The 17,908-nt window shown below is 34.7% G+C and overlaps 1 protein-coding gene and 1 pseudogene across 32 annotated transcripts; one reads left to right on the forward strand and one right to left on the reverse strand.

Moving 5' to 3' along the window:
- The first annotated feature begins 223 nt into the window (after positions 1 to 223).
- Positions 224 to 13,460, forward strand: LOC111307569 (disease resistance protein RGA2-like). 32 transcript variants are annotated; one of them, XM_089751231.1, is made up of 16 exons: positions 224 to 3,810; positions 4,625 to 4,729; positions 5,063 to 5,435; positions 5,572 to 5,645; positions 5,752 to 5,863; positions 6,010 to 6,077; positions 6,170 to 6,768; positions 6,996 to 7,330; positions 7,417 to 7,461; positions 7,536 to 7,915; positions 8,609 to 8,674; positions 9,776 to 9,846; positions 10,690 to 10,798; positions 11,376 to 11,466; positions 12,268 to 12,371; positions 12,910 to 13,460. In XM_089751231.1, exon 1 carries the CDS (start codon positions 445 to 447, stop codon positions 3,793 to 3,795), a length of 3,351 nt encoding a protein of 1,116 aa, XP_089607357.1. In that variant the 5' UTR covers positions 224 to 444; the 3' UTR covers positions 3,796 to 3,810; positions 4,625 to 4,729; positions 5,063 to 5,435; positions 5,572 to 5,645; positions 5,752 to 5,863; positions 6,010 to 6,077; positions 6,170 to 6,768; positions 6,996 to 7,330; positions 7,417 to 7,461; positions 7,536 to 7,915; positions 8,609 to 8,674; positions 9,776 to 9,846; positions 10,690 to 10,798; positions 11,376 to 11,466; positions 12,268 to 12,371; positions 12,910 to 13,460. The 32 variants fall into 32 exon arrangements, with proteins under 32 accessions (XP_089607357.1, XP_089607366.1, XP_089607379.1 ...); XM_089751240.1 differs by having other exon boundaries at positions 7,536 to 7,840; XM_089751253.1 differs by lacking the exons at positions 8,609 to 8,674; positions 9,776 to 9,846 and having other exon boundaries at positions 6,170 to 6,323; positions 6,526 to 6,628; positions 6,740 to 6,768; positions 7,536 to 7,840.
- A 198-nt stretch (positions 13,461 to 13,658) lies between these two features.
- Positions 13,659 to 17,908, reverse strand: part of LOC149512458 (uncharacterized) — a 38,718-nt pseudogene continuing 34,468 nt past the window's right edge.

The raw sequence follows: 17,908 nt of genomic DNA on the forward strand, positions 1-17,908 counted from the left end.
TATTTAATATTAAAAAATGTGCCAAGAAAAAATTGTTGGTAACAGTAAAACATAAGTTAGATAGAAGGAAGGCGCGAGGAAATTTCGTCCGAAAATATCAGTGCAAACTTGTCAGTGGGCAGTGGCCTTCGAAAGTCAATACACATGATTGTCAAGTCTAAAAGGCGTATCAATTTGCAAATCAGAGAAATTAATAAAATTGTTAGAGTCGATACTAATTGGATAGCCTCCATTAGATTATTAAAACGTCATTTGAAGTCGAACAATTTATATATGGTACTAAGGAAAGTGATTTTGATCGACTTACCAAAGTTGATTATCTGAGCCCTCCCTTTCTTCATAACCTTAACACTCAACACCATTCTCTTTTCTTTCTTTCAGATCCTCCTTTCATTGAACTCTCAAAGAATTTTGTCACTGTCTTAACTATTGGTTGAACCACAAATGGCTGGAGCTTTCATCGGTGCTATCGTAGAACTGGCACGGTCCAAGGCTATCTCCATCATTGAGGGGCAGATCAACCTGGCATGGGGTTTTCAGGACGAGCTGAACAAGCTACGCGCCTCACTAGATATGGCTCTAACTTTCTTGCGAGATGCCGAGAGAAGGCAAGTTGATGGGCCTGTTAAAGTTTGGTTGAGGCAGCTTGAAGATATTGCTTACGAGGCGGATGATGTGTTGGATGAGCTTGATTATGAAGATCTTCGAAGTAAGGTGGACACCGGAAAGAGAAGAAAGGTCAGCAAGATCTTTTCCTTCTTCAAAAATCCCATGGATGAAAAGGTTAAGAAAATTAACCTACGCATGGATGAAATCAATGAACGGGCCTTCAAACTTGGACTCCAACATGGAGTTCAAAATGCGCCTCCCATATTTAGTGGAGTAGGAAGTACCAACTCCTTCGTTGACTCATCACGAGTTGTTGGGAGGGAAGCTGATATCTCAAACATAGTTGATCTGTTGATTGGCTCAACCACTCAACAAACTTTCTCATTAGTATCCATAGTAGGCATGGCGGGCTTGGGGAAAACTACTTTAGCACAGTCCGTATGCAAAAATGAGAAAGTAAAGAATTATTTTAATAAAATAGTGTGGGTGTGTGTGGCTGAAAACTTTGATGTCCCAAGGATTTTACAGGAGATGTATGAATCTCTTACTAAGAAACCTTGTGGCATGAAAAATGAGGATGCTGTACTTCAGGAAATACAAGAAGAGTTGAAAGGGAGAACCTACCTTCTCGTTCTTGATGATGTGTGGGATGAGAATTTTAAAAACTGGGAGGACTTAAGGGGTAGATTGCTGGGAATAAATGGAAATAAACAAAGTAGCATTCTTGTCACAACTCGTGTCGAAAATGTTGCAGTGGTAAGGGAAACACCTCAAGGAAATAGGTATTTTCTTGAGCCACTAAAAGATTATGAGTGCTGGGCTATAATAGAAAAAAGAGCATTCCAAAACTTTTTAATATCTCCAGAATTGGAAGATATTGGGAGGGTTATTGCTAAAAAATGTAGAGGTGTCCCATTGGCGGCAAATGTTATAGGGGGAACAATGTGCAACAATCAAAATAAAGATGAGTGGGTGAAAATCAGAGATAGTCCTCATTGGGTTTCTCTAGAAAATGATAAAGCAATTTTAGATGTTTTGAAATTAAGTTTTGATCGCTTGTCTTTCCCATCTTTAAAGCAATGTTTTGCTTATTGTTCTATTTTTCCTAAAGATTTCCGCATCCAAAAGGAGCAATTGATCCAGCTTTGGATGGCGGAAGGCTTTCTTCAACAAAGTTCCCAGCTGGCATTTGAGGAAATTGGTAATGAGTACTTCAATCACTTATTATCAAATTCCTTATTGCAAGACGTGGAGATTGATGGATATGGGTGCATTACAACATGCAAGATGCATGATTTAGTTCATGATCTTGCAGAATCCATTTCAAATGCACAAACCAATTCCACTCATCATAATTCTCATGAAAATGTCCATGATATTGGTGTGAAACTGTGTCGTTCCTTGTTCTTGAAAACTAATGCTTCCCACATTGAATGGAAATTCGAAGGCTTACGGGTTCTTAATTTTCGTTATGCTGACGTTGACTCCTTGCCAGATTCTATTGGTAGACTAATACATTTGAGATACTTAGATATCTCAAGAACTCGCATAAGCAGACTACCAGAAGCCATTACCCAGCTCTACCATTTGCAGACGTTAAGATTGCTGACTGGCATACCACATGATAGCAATCCTCGGCTTGAAAAACTTCCTGAAGGAATGAAAAATTTAGTTAGCTTGAGGCATTTATATATCGATCATCCAAGTCATGTTCCTGTTGAGATTGGATGTCTAACTAGTCTTCGTACTTTGCCAGTATTTGATGTGGGCACAGAAAAGGGATGTGGAATTGGAGAATTGGGATGTTTAAGTAAACTTGGAGGAACATTGACAATATTTAATCTTCAGAATGTTAGAAACAAAGAAGAAGCTAGGGGAGCAAAACTATGGGAGAAGGAGAAACTAGTCAAGTTAGTATACAAATGGAGTCGGAAAAGGGAAGGTTGCTGTAACGATGAGGAAGTATTAGAAGGACTGGAGCCTCACTCAAATTTGAAAAGCTTAAAGATTGAGTTTTATAGGGGAGAGCAGTATCCATCGTGGTTGGCAAGGAAGAGTTTTAGTGGTCCAAGTGCTTGTTTTCAACCCATCAATTTGGTGAAGTTGTCTCTATTTCGTTGTGTGAATCTAAAAAATCTTCCAAGTCTGGTCTTATCAGAGAGGATGAATGAAGTAAAAGAATGGTTAGAAGTGGAGCCAGCAATCCCCGTGTTTCCTTCACTAAAAGTTTTGGAAATTTCAGAGTGTAACAAGCTAAGCAGGATTCCAAGAATGAGTAGATTTTCTTCACTGGAGGAACTCAATATATATGGGTGCAAGGAGTTGAGTTGGACAGGGGATGAACTATTTCCCTCTTCTTTGAAAAAATTAGATATACAAACTTGTCGGAGCTTAAAATCCATTCCAAGTGTAGAGGGTGGTATCTCTTTTCTTCAAGAGGTTTTGGTGTGGGGATGTAGCAATTTATGTAAAATAGAAGAGGGACTACTTGCCTCCACATGTCTAAAAGGAGTACGCATTAGCGGCTGCCCTAATCTGATATCCATTCCTCTAAACGGCGTATCTCAATCTCTTTTGAGGTTTGAGGTAACAATGTGTGAAGAATTACAGGAGATAGAGGGTGGACTATCTGCATGCACCGGGCTTGAGGAATTAAGTATACAATATTGTCCTAAGATTGCCATTCCCAATTTAGATGGCTTCCCCTCTCTTTTAAGCTTAAGTCTGGGTGGATTCACAAATCTGGAGTCAATTCCAGGAGAAATCATTGACTGCCTCACCCGTTTGAAGACATTGGAATTGGGTCCCTTCTCAGAAGAGCTTGAGGAATTTCCACTTCTCAGTTCCATCCACAACCTCCGCTCTTCCCTTCAACACTTGATATTGACGGGATGGATAAAACTAAGCTCTCTGCCACATCAACTTCAACACTTCACCGCTCTTGAGAGCTTAGACATTTGGTCCTTCGATGGATTGATAGCTTTGCCAGAGTGGTTGGGAAACCTCTCCTCTCTTTCACGATTACTGATTTTCGGTTGTGGCAATCTAATGCGTCTGCCCTCTAAGGAAGCCATGCAACGCCTCTCCAATTTGCTTCAGTTATTTATCTACGGTTCTCCGCAATTAAAGGAAAACCGTGCCGAGCAGTCCAAGATCTCCCACATTCCATATTTCTACTGTAATTGACGACGCTTCCAAGAGGTACCATAATTTTCTTAAGCCTATAAGCTTCGATTCATCATCTTCTCCCATTATCATTTCATTCAACAATTCTTCCTATTCAATCTGCAACTCCTTTGTTTTTTTTTTCCCTTCTAATTTATCGATTTTTCTCCATTTTTTTGTTTTATTCTTTTTCATGGGTTTATGGACTGATTTTGTAGAATGTATCTGACCCACTATTTCAATAGAAAATGTAAGTTCAAGTTTGGCAAATATGCTTCTATAATAGTTTCAATACTTCCTGCGTTTACTTTTTGAGCTAAGCTTAAAAAAAATCAGCTATTGTCTTTCTTTCCTTTTATTTCTTTATTTATTATTTGCTGAAGCTTTATTTTGAATAACAATTTTTGCAAATATGAGTCTGTAAATCAGCTAACCTCGAAGCGGCAACCAAAACCAAGCTTATCAATAATAGAAAACTGTGTTAAGGTTTCTATTTGAATGATAATCTCAATCTGTCTTTTCCCCATACAATAAGCATTTACTTCTACTTATCATCGTCCCCCTTTTTTGTTTTCTAGGAATTTTACAAATATGATATAAGTCTATTTTTGCACCTAGTTATCATGGCAATTCCTTGGGATTTTATTACCTTATTATAGGTGTTTCTCTTCATCCTAATGACAAAAATTGATGACTTTCTTTGTACTGTTTAGATTTGATGAAAAACCCATTGGACCACATGGGGGCCAATGTAGCATCAGAATTTCAAATCACACTGCAAAAGTTCTTTGTCCCTTTGTTTCACTTTATCCTAATGACAACAGTTGATGACTTTCTTTGTATTATTTAGTTCTAGCAAAGAACCCAGTTGACCACATGGGAAATAATGTGGCATCAAATTTTCAAATCACTCTGCAAAAGTTCATTGTCCCTTTGTTTCACTCCATAAATTTGGGTAAGTTACATTTTTAATCCAATTATCATTTGTATTCTTATCCCTCTTTTGAAAACTTCTCACATTTTGATATGTTAAATTGTGATCTTAAATAATATAAAAAAGTTTCCGCATCCAAACTTTGTTCTGTCATTTTGACACATGATCCTCATGCTCCATTTGACGTGTGCTGTTTAAAAGTTTGGATTTACAGTGGGAAATCAGAGCCTTTCTTAGCTTATATTTGATCTTTCAGTCTTTTCTTTTATCAAAAAAAAGTTGTTATACTTGATTTGATGAAAACCTTTACTAAACCTCACTGTTTTCCATGCAATACTGAAATTTTTTTGACAGAAGAATGCACCAGAGTGGTGAAGCTGAGTTGGATATTTATTCCCAGCTGAAGTTGAGGAATTCCCAGGTCTTGGTCCCTCCCACAACACCTCCACTCTTCCCTTTTGAACTCTTGAGATTGAATGGATCAGAAAAATGAAGCTCTCTGCGACACATCAACTTTAACGCCTCACTGCATTCAGGAATTAGAGTTATGGAACTTCAAAGGACTGAAAGCTTTGCCAAAGTGGTTGCGAATCCTCTCATCACTTTTATATCTAAAGATTCAGAATTGTGAGTATCTAATACATCTGCCATCTAAGGAAGCCATGTGAAGCCCCTCCAATATGCAAAAATGAAATGTTTTAGGTTATCCTCAATTAAACCATAGCTTGTGAGTTCCTCTAACTCTAATTTTGTCTCGTTTTTTCTCTATAGAAAACTTTTTGTTCAAAAGTCATCCTTTTTTCCCAAATATGTTAATTGTATTTGTCTTTGTTTAATTGTTGTGGCATGATATTGTGGGGAAGGAACTGAGAAGTACCATTGCCTATAGTTCAACTATTAAGATCTTTTCTTACCATGAGCAAAAGCCCTTCTGAAGGTATTTTCTTATGTACCATAGAAATCATAGCAATGACTTGGTTATTTTTGACAAGTTTCCTTAGTTGTTGCATTAAGTAGGTAAGCTTGATTGTGGCATTATGCAGATGATCCTTCCATGCTCTTCCAGACAGCAAAGGATATGAAGGAACCACAATAGATCACAAGACTTTCTGTCATTTATTGTCTATACTAAGGAGGCCACCCATATTTTACATTGTAAGTAACTGGAGAAGTTGGGGAGTAGAGATTATAAGCATTTCTTGATTTAACTGGTAACTGTTTATCTCTTCAAAGCTGAGCATGAGGTACAAGATTGCAATTTTCTCCCACACCCTTATTTGGAATCTTCTATCTCACTGCAGCGTTTAAAACCATTCAAATGCACGCACTGTTTTCTAGCAGGGAAATGCGGCAATGTGAGTGGTCAAAGGTGATACCATATTGATCAACATTTTTGGTTTTTTTTTTTTTTGAACTATTGTACTTATCACTACTCGATATAAACAATATGACCTTTGACAGCTCAAGGTTGTGTTTAAGTTCTGTCACTACCGAATATGTGAGGCACTTAACAGTAGCAATAGGTTTGTTTCTGCAACACCACACCAGGATTCCGAAGCTTAGACCAGGAGGGCTGAGGATTCAATGATCTCATGTACTACCTTTTATTATTCTGGTAATCGCCATGTTCAAAATTGTTTTTCCACAACAAGATACTATTATGCATGACTGAGGATCTCAATGGTTGAGAAATATGTTTGCTTGACTGACTCATATTTGTTTGTTGCGAATAAATGATACTAGCTCAATTACATGCTAAACAAGATGCTTGTGCATAACATTTGTTGGACTAGAGGCTTAACCTATGGCTCGAACAGATCCTTCACTTTACTTGTAGAAAGTGGAAACTGTTCTATGGCTGAACAGAGAAATGTTTGATTCATGGAATGTTTTCTGCATACTGGAACCCTTCTTCTAACAGTAAGATGATTGCAATAAAGTGGTTTTGAATCTTGAGCTTTGTGGTTTCTTTATTGTAAGTTTCTCTTGAAATTTCTCGTTTTAATCATCTTTCTACCTCACCTCATGCAGACACTGGGAACTCATGCCACTTCTTGACGGTAAGCTTTGCTTTGCTGTTTCCATTGTCTTTTCTTTCAGTTTGGTGGAGCTATAAATTGTTCTTTACCTGGATTAAACTTTTAAAGTAGCTGTGATTGTGTGATAAATAATGTGAAACAACACTCAATGTAGTTTCCATCCATGCTTGCTTTGACAATTGTTTCGATTTTTGTGTGTTTGCTGAACTATTTATTCCAGTGACTAACCATTGTAATATGCTTCCTAGATCTTTTAAGCATTATGGCTCAAGACATCTATGCTGAAACAAAGTGATTCACCTGAGAAACACAAGTATTGGTGTGTTTTTGGAGGAGCTGAATTCTATCATCCGATCAGGGGATGTCGCATATCTCAATCTGAAAAACACAAAGTCAAGCATCAGCTCATTCCAGAGAAATTAAATTCTATCCCAACATCAGGGGATGTCAAGTATCCCTATCCAGCAATAAAGAGAAAACAGTGGATGACGTCGGATCGGTAGTCGAAGCTATATCCGCTGATAATGAAAATGCTGCTCCCCTTTATCAAATCGAAAGCCTCTGGATGTGCTGCACCCAAAACGTATTTCTTTCTATTCTTTTTTATTCTTAAGTCAACCCTTTTACTTTTATTATTTTGAGTTTAATTAATTTTAATTAATTAAACAGGGAACAACAAGGTTTCTATCAACTTCAATTCCACACTTTAGGAAGGTAAACGTGAAACTACTAAAATTTTCTTTCTTCTTTAATATATATCTTTAGTAATTTATGGTTTTGGTTTGCAGATCTTGCTCTCAGCATTCGAATGTCTGCATTGTGGTCAGGTTTGCTCCATCTCCTGATCCATCACTCAGCATCAAATTCTACGATCGAACTCCAGAACAACAAGCATCTTTGGGATATCTTGTTCTCATTAGAGTTGAATGAGCCTGCTGCTGGAGCTTCTATGGAGGAAACAAGCAATGAAGTTGATCAGAGAAGAAGACAACCACATGGATCAGTAGGAGCAGCAGCTGGTCAGAGGGCCATTGGTCAGAGTAATAGTGCTGAAATTGCTGAGGCTTTCTTCCGATACTCTGCACCAGAAGAGGTGAACCAATTTCAAGTGTTACATTATATTGGATTCATGGTGATACAATAAAAGAACCAAATTAACAAGAGAAAGGTGAAGAAAAGTGAATTTAAGGGCAATGCATTTTCCTTTTACTTATCTTAATTCAAGAAAAAAAAGATAGGGGAGGAGAAGGAGGATTTTGCAAATAATAGAAAATTTCAGCTTTGTGTAATTATTAAAATTAAGGATGTAGTGGTAAAATCTATACAAATATTCTAAGTGTATGGTTCGTATCAGTGTCACAATACCTCTTTTTTTTTTCTCTGAATTAGTTTCTATTTTTATTCAACTGGATAATTTTTTTTTTCTGGCTATCTATTTTCCCACTCTATCTATTTTCTCCATTTAGACATTTAAAAATTGATTACTGTCCTAGCTTTTCACCCCTATTCTCTATTTGGACATTGAAAGTATACCGATGTTAAAAGAAATATATATTTTCATATACATGAAGGTGTCCATTATGCTTGTTGTATAGGACTGCATTAGTCTGTTGCATTCCTCTCCAACCCGCCCCGGTTCTGGAGAGACTTGGAAATGGGTTTGAACTTTGGCGAGAAATTGAATGGCACAGTTAATTGTCCTCTACTTTTCACTTCTCTCCTGAATGTTGCTATCTGCATGAAAGAGTTCTAACCTCTCTATCTAAACATGCTTAATTTTTATGTGAATTAGCATTTAGCATTTTGTCCTTAATTCTCTTTATACCTATTTTTATGTTACTTGTTTCTTGCCTTCAAATAGGTGATGATTTTCCCATCAACATGCAGAGCTTGTACCGCTAGGTATGAGACTGGATGTTCGTAACCAGTATCCTCCCTAACATTTTCTTTGGTTGCATTCCTGGCAATATGGTGTTTCTGCTTCATGTTTGCTCCACTTTAGGGCTATAAATAGTGTATGCATATCTGTTTGGCAAGTTGGAAGTGTCATAGGTTCCTAGAAATAGTTTTGATTAAAAAAGCGTTTTTTTTTGTTCATGGTGCTTCCAAATTTTCATCTTGCTTATATGAAGAAGACAAGTTATAGAAGTTTCAAATTGTTGAAGTGTTGTTTTTCTAAGGGAAATGTTTTCTTCATTTCAGTTATGCACTGGTGAAAATAGAGATGCTTGTACAAGCACTTAACTTTCCTCAGTACTTTGAAAAAAATTAGAGTTCTAGTTCTGCTTTCTATTGCATAGCTGACATTCAAGAGAAATTTGAGTTAAATAGTCCTGGTTTCAGTTAAGTAATTAACATATGTCTGATTTCTCCATCTGTTCTTTTTCCCCATTTCTTTGCTGGCATTAGAACATTTTAAGCTATCTCTACTAAATCTCAATTTCCTTAAAGATAATCCTTGAGTATTTACATTTATAAGGTAGACCTTTATCCCTTAACTGAATTTATCCTCATAAAATAGCAATTCCAGAAGGTTGAGTGATAAGTGAAGTAGATTCTAATGGGTCATATTTAGTTAAATTTATTGTCAAGATGGGTGTTCATCCTTCTTAGTGAGCTGGAAAGATGTTTTCATCTCACTAGGAGCACATATTCCCCCCCCCCCCCCCCCCCTGGTCTGTTGATAACTCTGTTAAAGATTTCACAATATTCTTGCTAAGCCTCTTCAACTGAATTTATCCTCATAAAATAGCAATTCCAGTAGGTTGAGTGATAAGTGAAGTAGATTCTAATGGGTCATATTCAGTTAAATTTATTGTCAAGATGGGTGTTCATCCTTCTTAGTGAGCTGGAAAGATGTTTTCATCTCACTAGGAGCACATATTCCCCCCCTTCCCCTGGTCTGTTGATAACTCTGTTAAAGATTTCACAATATTCTTGCTAAGCCTGTTCATCTGAATTGTTTTTACCCATATCATGGTGTCTTACAAAGTTTATATATAATTTTGTTTAGCTTAACCACATACAGGGATTCCATACTTTCAAGAAGTTATTGTCATGGCATCCTCATTTGATGCTTATGGCTATTGAAATTCTGAGGTTGGTGGTAATTTTGCTTTTGTATAAGTGGGTGAATTCCTGGGAAGGGAAAGAAAATTGCCGTGTGAAAAATGTTGATGATTTAAGCTGTGATGTTATAAATGTGTGTTCTGATCATGAACTCGATATCATTCTTTTTAGAAGCATTGCAGTAATGACTAGTTTCTGAAAAAAATAGGGAAATTGCTACTATTCTGATGTTCGTCAGTTTAAGTTAACTCTATATTTTATGTACCAAAATAAAGGTTTTCCTTTAATATCTTCCCTATCCTACAATCAGATCTTTTTGTTTTACTTTTACTTGGGTTGATTGTCTATTAAATTGAGAAAAAGTATATTGTAAATAGTATTCAGTTTAGTCATAATAGTGACAGACATGATTACCAGAATCTAGATATATTGATTAATAGATATATTGATTAAGAGATTGCAAGAATCTTGATATATTGATTAAGAAATTGCCAGAATCCAGATATATTGATTAAGAGAATACTGAGCCAGAGGATGAAATACTACTATTTTAATTGAATATTAAGAGTTTAGATCTTTGTGGTGTAATGTGCTGAGGCATATCTATAGTCAAAGTTATATTTAGGCTAAAATATACCTCTCTGGGATGGGAGTAGCAGCAATATGTACAAGTTGTGGATTTCTAGGATTCTGATAGGTTGTGAGTGTTCTTGTCCCGAGGAAGAGTTGAAATGAGGACCTGATCATTGGGTATCAATTTGCCCTCATACATGTAATGAACATTTCATGGAATGGAGAGGACATGGTTTTCCCTTATCATTTTTTCTGTGCTTATGGTAAGTTATCTGACAAGCAGTCTTGTAAATGTATCAGTCAGATACTGCTAGTGTAAGAGTTCCAGAACTTGACTTGGAGCTAGCTAGTGGCACGCTTGGTGGGATTGTTGCAATAGTTGAAGGTTTGATTACAAAAATTAGTGAAAGTGAGTACTGCTGTACTTTTTTAGTTTCTCAATGTTATTTTTCTGTTTTCTTGCTGATCCTATCATTTATAGTCCTCCTCCTTCATTGTTCACTAAGTTTGAGCACTTCACCGAGGAATGGTTCTCTTCTCAACCTGGTTTGGATATGTTTCAGAACAGACAGAGGCTAGATTTTGTATGCGCTCTGAATATTTTTTTTAATTATAGTCCTCATCCGCCATTGTTTGATAAGTTTGAGCACTTCACCCTGGAATGGATCTATTTCCAACCTGGTTTAGATATATAGGACGGAGGGAAGCTAATTTGCTTCTATGTATAGCTTAAACCTCCATTTCTTCGTACAGCTAAAAACTTTTGCTTTCATTCTGTTGTTTTATATCTGTTATTCCACCAACTTCCCTCTGTTTACTTCCACATTTGTGTTTGATGTTCTTGGTCAAGTATCACTTCCTTGTTTCTTCTGTATGTGTTTGGGAAAAACAGGAAGGGTGGGAGGAGATGGAAAGATGTGTGGATGAGGCTTTACTCATCTATCTCATGCATATTAGATTGTAACCTTCAAGATCTCTATGTGCAGGCCTTGAGAGAGTGCATGGATTTACTTTTGGAGAGTCTTGATGAATCTAAAAAAAAACAAGTGGCTAGACTTTAAAACAAGGTTGAACAAGGTACGATATGCACATAACCTCAGTTGTAAATTTCATGTAATGTGAGTGCATAGAATACCAGTTCATTTCAGGTCTGCCTCTGTCATATGCTAGTAAACTACTTAAATTTCCTGTTAAATATATATATATATATATGGAAAAATTAAGAAATAAAACTGTGTGAAAACCTAAAAGTAAAATTGAATTTATATTTAAAAAATACTCATTAAGAATTATATAAGAACCTTAGGTTTATATACAACTAATTAGAAGTTGAATTAGGAAACTAAATTTTCTTAAAAACTAATCCTATAATTGAGCGATTGTCTATCTTAATTTTTTATCCTTAATTTTAGGGATGCTAATACTTGATTCTAGATATACAAATATAAATATACAGATTATAAGATTATAACCAGCTGTAAATAAATGTTTTCACACACACACACACACACACACACACACACACACGTACAAAGCATCATGTTCATAATATGGATGACTTGGAGTATTTGAAATCCAAAGGATAGATTGATATGTATAGCAACAAAAGCATGCAAAATTAATGACGAAGATTACTGCCTCGCCTTCCTCATATTACTTTCACTTAAACAACACATATGATCCATATGGTTGTTCTTGTGTTTTTGCTTCATGAACACGGAAGGATACTGAGATATTTTGCTGTGTCCTTGACACTTTAATTTCTTGAAGAATGAAACAAACATCAAATGTCCAATATAAGTATACATTTTTATTTCTTGAAGAATGAAAACCTTGACCACGTTCTTCTCACAAAGGAGTCTTCTTGCTATTTTGCAGATTTTGAGCATGGCGGAACCTTGGACTTTAATTCTGGATGACGCATTATCTTACTCTTGTTGCACCAGCAACCGATGATATTAAAGATGACCATCAGTTAATTTGTGAGTTCTCTTCTGCCAATCCTGACAAAGAACTGCTGTCTGTTTGGCTCTTCTTTTTAATAATTTTTCGTTGGACCCGTAGACTGACCTTTTATTAGAAGAGAACGGCCTCATTGTTTTATATGCTTTTTAGGAAGAAAATCAAAATGCATTTTTGTACAATAAAAAAAATCAAATTGTGAGAACACGGAAAAGAAGACTGCCGGTTATTCAATTGTGGCACATCAGGGACCCTCAAGGGTCTCAATTTTTTTGGCAATTGATTATAACAGTTTTATACTTGAGGCTTGTCTTTATTTTTGTTTCCATTTATATTATGGATTCTCATGGGGCATTTTAATTTTTAGTTTTTGTATAATTTTAGTTAAAAAGGTTATAAAAAGGGAAGGTAGGGCAGGCACAGAAGTAGAGAACAAGATTTCAACCAAATTTGAAGGCCTATAATTTTTTCTCTCTATATTTTAGTTCTCTTTATGAATTTATTCTCACAGATTGTGCTTTTCCTTTAAACATTTAACAAATTGGATTGTTCCTGCAGTTGAGGAATATGAGAGGTAATCGGAACAGAATGAGGAATTGGGTCTCAACGACATTGACATCTCTCAGCTGATGCTGCATACAACTCAACAGCAATGACATCGAAGGAGAAAATTGAAGAATAAAATCCAATGATCTGTGTGAAGACATCGGTCACTTTTCTTGTTTAACCATCTTTGTGGCCAGTGGCGACAGTGTTGTGCAACTATTCATACTGGCTGCTGGAGCAATGTGTTTGAAAAGATAGGAGCCAGATTGCAATTCTGATATCCTTAAATATACTGTAAAATTTTGTCCAGCTAAATTCCATAAAGATTTAAATCCATATTTTGAGGTATTTAATAAAATTTTTGAGTCAAAGCATATAATAGTAATGCTTTGTGATTTATGAGATATTGTTTGTAAGATAAACTAATAAAATTTAGGTGACTCTTATGTGCAAGTAGCTCTCACTTGACACATGTAATGTAATGTTTCGCGACTTGTGAGATATTTTGTATGTATGGATTCATGTTTCTATATTTATATTATAGACAAATTTCACTTCATAAATATATTTTTCCACCCTCTCAAATTCAGGTTTAACGTATATATTTTATCACAAAATGTAGTCTTCTCCTTCTATGTGGACTATGTATATATTATGCTAGCAATCTATTAGTTGTCTTTTGTTTCAATTATTAAGAAAAAATAGTAAAAATTTCCCCTCTGAAAGGCATGTACATTCTCCAGCATCAATAAGCTAGACTGCTATTCAAATGAGAATGATTGCCCATCAACAGGTTTTCCTTTACCCCTCATCTTGGCTATAGCTTCATTGCGAGCTATTACTTTAGCCCGCACACCACTCACATTTGGGGGGGGGGGGGGGGGTGTCCTTTTTTCTCCTCTGGTAGAGGAGGTGGAGACCTTCTAACTGCACTTGCTTTCCTCCGGTCATCACCATTCAAGCCTAGCACTGCACCTGCCAAGCTCAATGTCACTGTCAAGCTTGGTGAAGCAACAAATTAGTCTTTGTATGAACTTTTGAAGAACACGAGGTTTGTATGACAAACAATGGGAAGCAACACTGTTTTCTTTTATAATTGCTTTCACAACTTTTTGCCCTTATATGTGTTAATTTAACTATTTATACTAGCTAGTGACTAACCATTTTGATATGCTTCTTGGATCTCTAGATTTTTTCCGCTGACGTGGTAGGCTAACGTTCAATTTGACTAACGGTCAATAATAACCGGGCTTGAGTTTGGGTTTGAGTTTGTTTGTGTAAAAATTAGGAAGGTCCCCTAAAAATCTAGAAACATCACGAAACTCTTTTGCTTTTTGAGCGTCTTGAGGAGGCTGCCGTTTTTCTTCTTCTTCTTCATCTCCACAGCTGATTTGTTTACAAGGTGATAAAAGAAACTCGTTGGGATATCTTGTTGACTCATCACAGTTGAATGAGCCTGCTGCTGGAGCATCTATGGAGGAAACAAACAATGAAATTGATCAGATAAGAAGACAACCGCATGGATCGGTAGGAGCAGCAGCTGGTCAAAGGGCCATTGCTCAGAGTGTTAGTGGTGAAATCGCAGAGGCTTTATTCCAATACTCAGCACCAGAAGAGATAAGCCAATTTCAACTGTCAAATTATATTGGATTCAAGGGTATAAAATAAAAGAACCAAATTAACAAGAGAGAGGAGAAGAAAAGTGATTTTAAGTGAAATGCATTTTCCGTGTACTTATTTTAATTCAAGAAAAAAAAAGATAAGGGAGGAGAACGAGGATTTTGCAAATAATAGAAAATTTCAGCTTTGCGTTATTATTAAAATTAAGGATACAGTGGTAAAATCTATATAAATATTCTAAATGTATAATTTATTTCAGCGTCACATTACCTAAGTTTTTTTTTTATGCCTATATATATTTTTTTCTTTATCCATCTTTATCCGTTTAGACATTTAAAATTGATTACTGTCACACCTTTTTACCCTTATTTTCAGTTTGGTCGTTGAAAGTATTTTGACGTCAAAAGAAACATATATTTTGACACGCATGAAGGTGTCCTGGATGCTTGTTATATAGGACCGCATTTGTCTGTAGCATTTCTCTCCAACCCTCCCCAGTTCTGCAGAGACTTAGAAATGGGTTTGAACTTTGGAGAGAAATTGAATGGCACTGGTCAATTGTCCTCTTCTTTTCACTTGTCTCCCAAATGTCGCTATTCTTAAAAATAATTACTCAAATCTCATAAGAGATTTGTTAAAGATTTGTTAAAGATTTATTTAGAATTTATTAAAGATTTGTTAAAGATTTATTTAGAATTTGATAGATATTACTTGATGGATAAAAAGACTTGTAAAAAAATAATTCTAAGGGAAAGAAGATTCTTAATAGGTAAATTTATATGTTTATAAATAAGTGAAGTATCTATAAGGTTAAGTATGAAAAAAGATATAAAAAAGTTGTAAAATTTTATAGGATAGATATCTCATAGGAGTATTAAGGCTTTACATCTTATGGATGTGTATATTTATTTGTGAGTGAACTAGAGAAGACTAAGAAAATTCATATAGGATGGGTGTGTATATTTATTTGTAAGTGGACTAAAGGAGACTAAGAAAGTCTACATAGATATGATATATGAATACATATGGTATGGTTTTGTTATGTTGAAATGGTGCACATGTGTATGTATTTATTTAGGTTAAAAATATTCCATAGGACTAGGGGAGATTGAGAGGGTCTATGGGTATTGATAATTGAGTGAGGTTGATGATTTGATTTGTATATTTGTAATTCTTTACAATTAGTGGATCTCTTTTTTTTCATCCATAAATATAGGTCAATTGGACCGAATCACATTAAATTACTATCTCTTGTGTGATTTATTGATTATTTGATTTCGCTTCAGCTGGCATGATTGAATTTGAATTTTTTAGCCCAACAAATAGTATCAGAGCAGAAGGTTCGAGATGTGTAAAGAGTTGAAGGTTTGAGATATGGGAAGAACATGGTTCGAGACATGAGAAGAGACAAGTTTAGAGGGGCGCGATTCAAGAGAAGAGTTTGAGTTCATATTTTGAGGATTGAGGATTGATTTGCTTAAAGCGTGAAAACACATAAGAGAAAATGATTGTGAGACTTCATGTGAAGTCTAGCAGGTTTAGCATAAAGATAGATGATTGATGAAATTTTAGTCAAGGTGAAGATTGTTAGATGATTAATGAAATTTTAGTCAATGTGAAGATTGTTAGAAATAATGACTCAAATCACATAAGAGATTTGTTTGGGATTTGTTAGAGATTTATTTGATATTTGATAGATATTGCTTAATAGACAAGAAAACTTGTAAACGAAGAATTCTAAGGGAAATAGGATTCTTAATAGGTATGGTTATAAATAGGAGCATGTCTAACATAAAAACAGATGATTGATGAAATTTTAGTCAAGGTCAAGATTGTTAACAATAATGACTCAAATTTCATAAGAGATTTGTTTGAAATTTGTTAGAGATTTATTTGAGATTTGATAGATATTACTTGATAGACAAGAAGACTTATAAAAGAAGAATTCTAAGGGAAAGATGATTCTTAATAGGTATGGTTATAAATAGATGAAGTCTCTATAGGATTAGGTATGAGAAAAAGATGTAAAAAAATTATAAGATTTTGTGGGATAGACATCTCATAGGAGTATTGGAGCTTTACGTGTGTTAGTGGACTAGAGGAGACTGAGAAAGTCGACATGGGTATAATGTATAGTTACATATGGGTATGCTTTAGTTGTATTGAAAGGGTGCACATGAATATGTATTTATTTAAGTTGAGAATATTTCATAAAACTAAAAAAAGATTAAGAGGGTCTATGAATATTGATTGTTAAATAAAATTGATGATTTGATTTGTATCTTTGTAATTCTCTATAATTAGTGGATTTTTTTTTATCTGTAGACGTAAGTTAATTGAATTGAACCACATTAAATTACTATCTCTTATATGATTTATTGATTATTTAACTTTACTTTTGTTAACATAATTAGATTAAAATTTTTTAACCCAACAGCTATTTGCATAAAAAATTATATATATTAACCTCTCTATCTAAACGCGCTTAATTTTTCTGTGTATTAGTGTTTAGCATTTTGTCTTGACCCTAATAAAGTGACATATTTTGGTGATTGGAAAACGGGCAGTTGGAACCTTCATCTTCAGGGGCATATACTTTCTTGGAAGTAGCAATCAACTCAAAAGATAGTCTATCGTGCTTAGGGCGTACTGAAAGACAGCTTACTCCATAGAAAGGGAAGTTGCAACCTGGAAAAGTAAACAATGACAAGTCATCATTCAACTTTTGTGACATTGATTTTAATTCTTCAAATTTCTATTCGTCGAGAGCGCCCTTTTTTTTTTCTTGGTCTTTGGAAGCACCAAATCAAACTTTGTTTTGGTCAAAACAATGAAGATTCTCCTATTTGGGTTTGTAGGTAAGATCTGGGCAATCTAATTGTCATTTATTTCAGTTTCTTATTATAGAATTATGTTTGTCTTGCCATTGTGTTGATTTAAGTCTAAAAAAATAAAACATTTTAATTTTAATTATGAAACGATAATATAAAATAAAAATTATATAAAAAATATACACATGATTATCTAAAATTTTTCATAAAAAATATATAAATTTGATAAAAATAAAAAATATATATTTAATATTTAACGTATAAATATAAATTATAATATATTAATTTTTATATTTTCATGTTTTATATATAAAAAGATACTTATATATGTATATTTAAATAATCATCAATGTACATGCAATTGCTATGATACATTGATAAGCTTGTAACATTGTAACATTTTAATAAAAAAAAGTTGTAATAAGTCAATTTCTGTCCGCTGTAATCCTCTCATGTTATCTGTCAAAGTCATTAAAAAACAAACTTGCGTTGTTTATCGTAACTTTCAAAAAATTTAAAAACCTAGGAAAATTTTAGGCTATGTTTGGTTACTATTGAAT

Source organism: Durio zibethinus, chromosome 22, assembly GCF_047325235.1.
Source record: "Durio zibethinus cultivar Kanyao isolate XHJ-2024 chromosome 22, ASM4732523v1, whole genome shotgun sequence".
Classification (NCBI taxonomy): domain Eukaryota; kingdom Viridiplantae; phylum Streptophyta; class Magnoliopsida; order Malvales; family Malvaceae; genus Durio; species Durio zibethinus.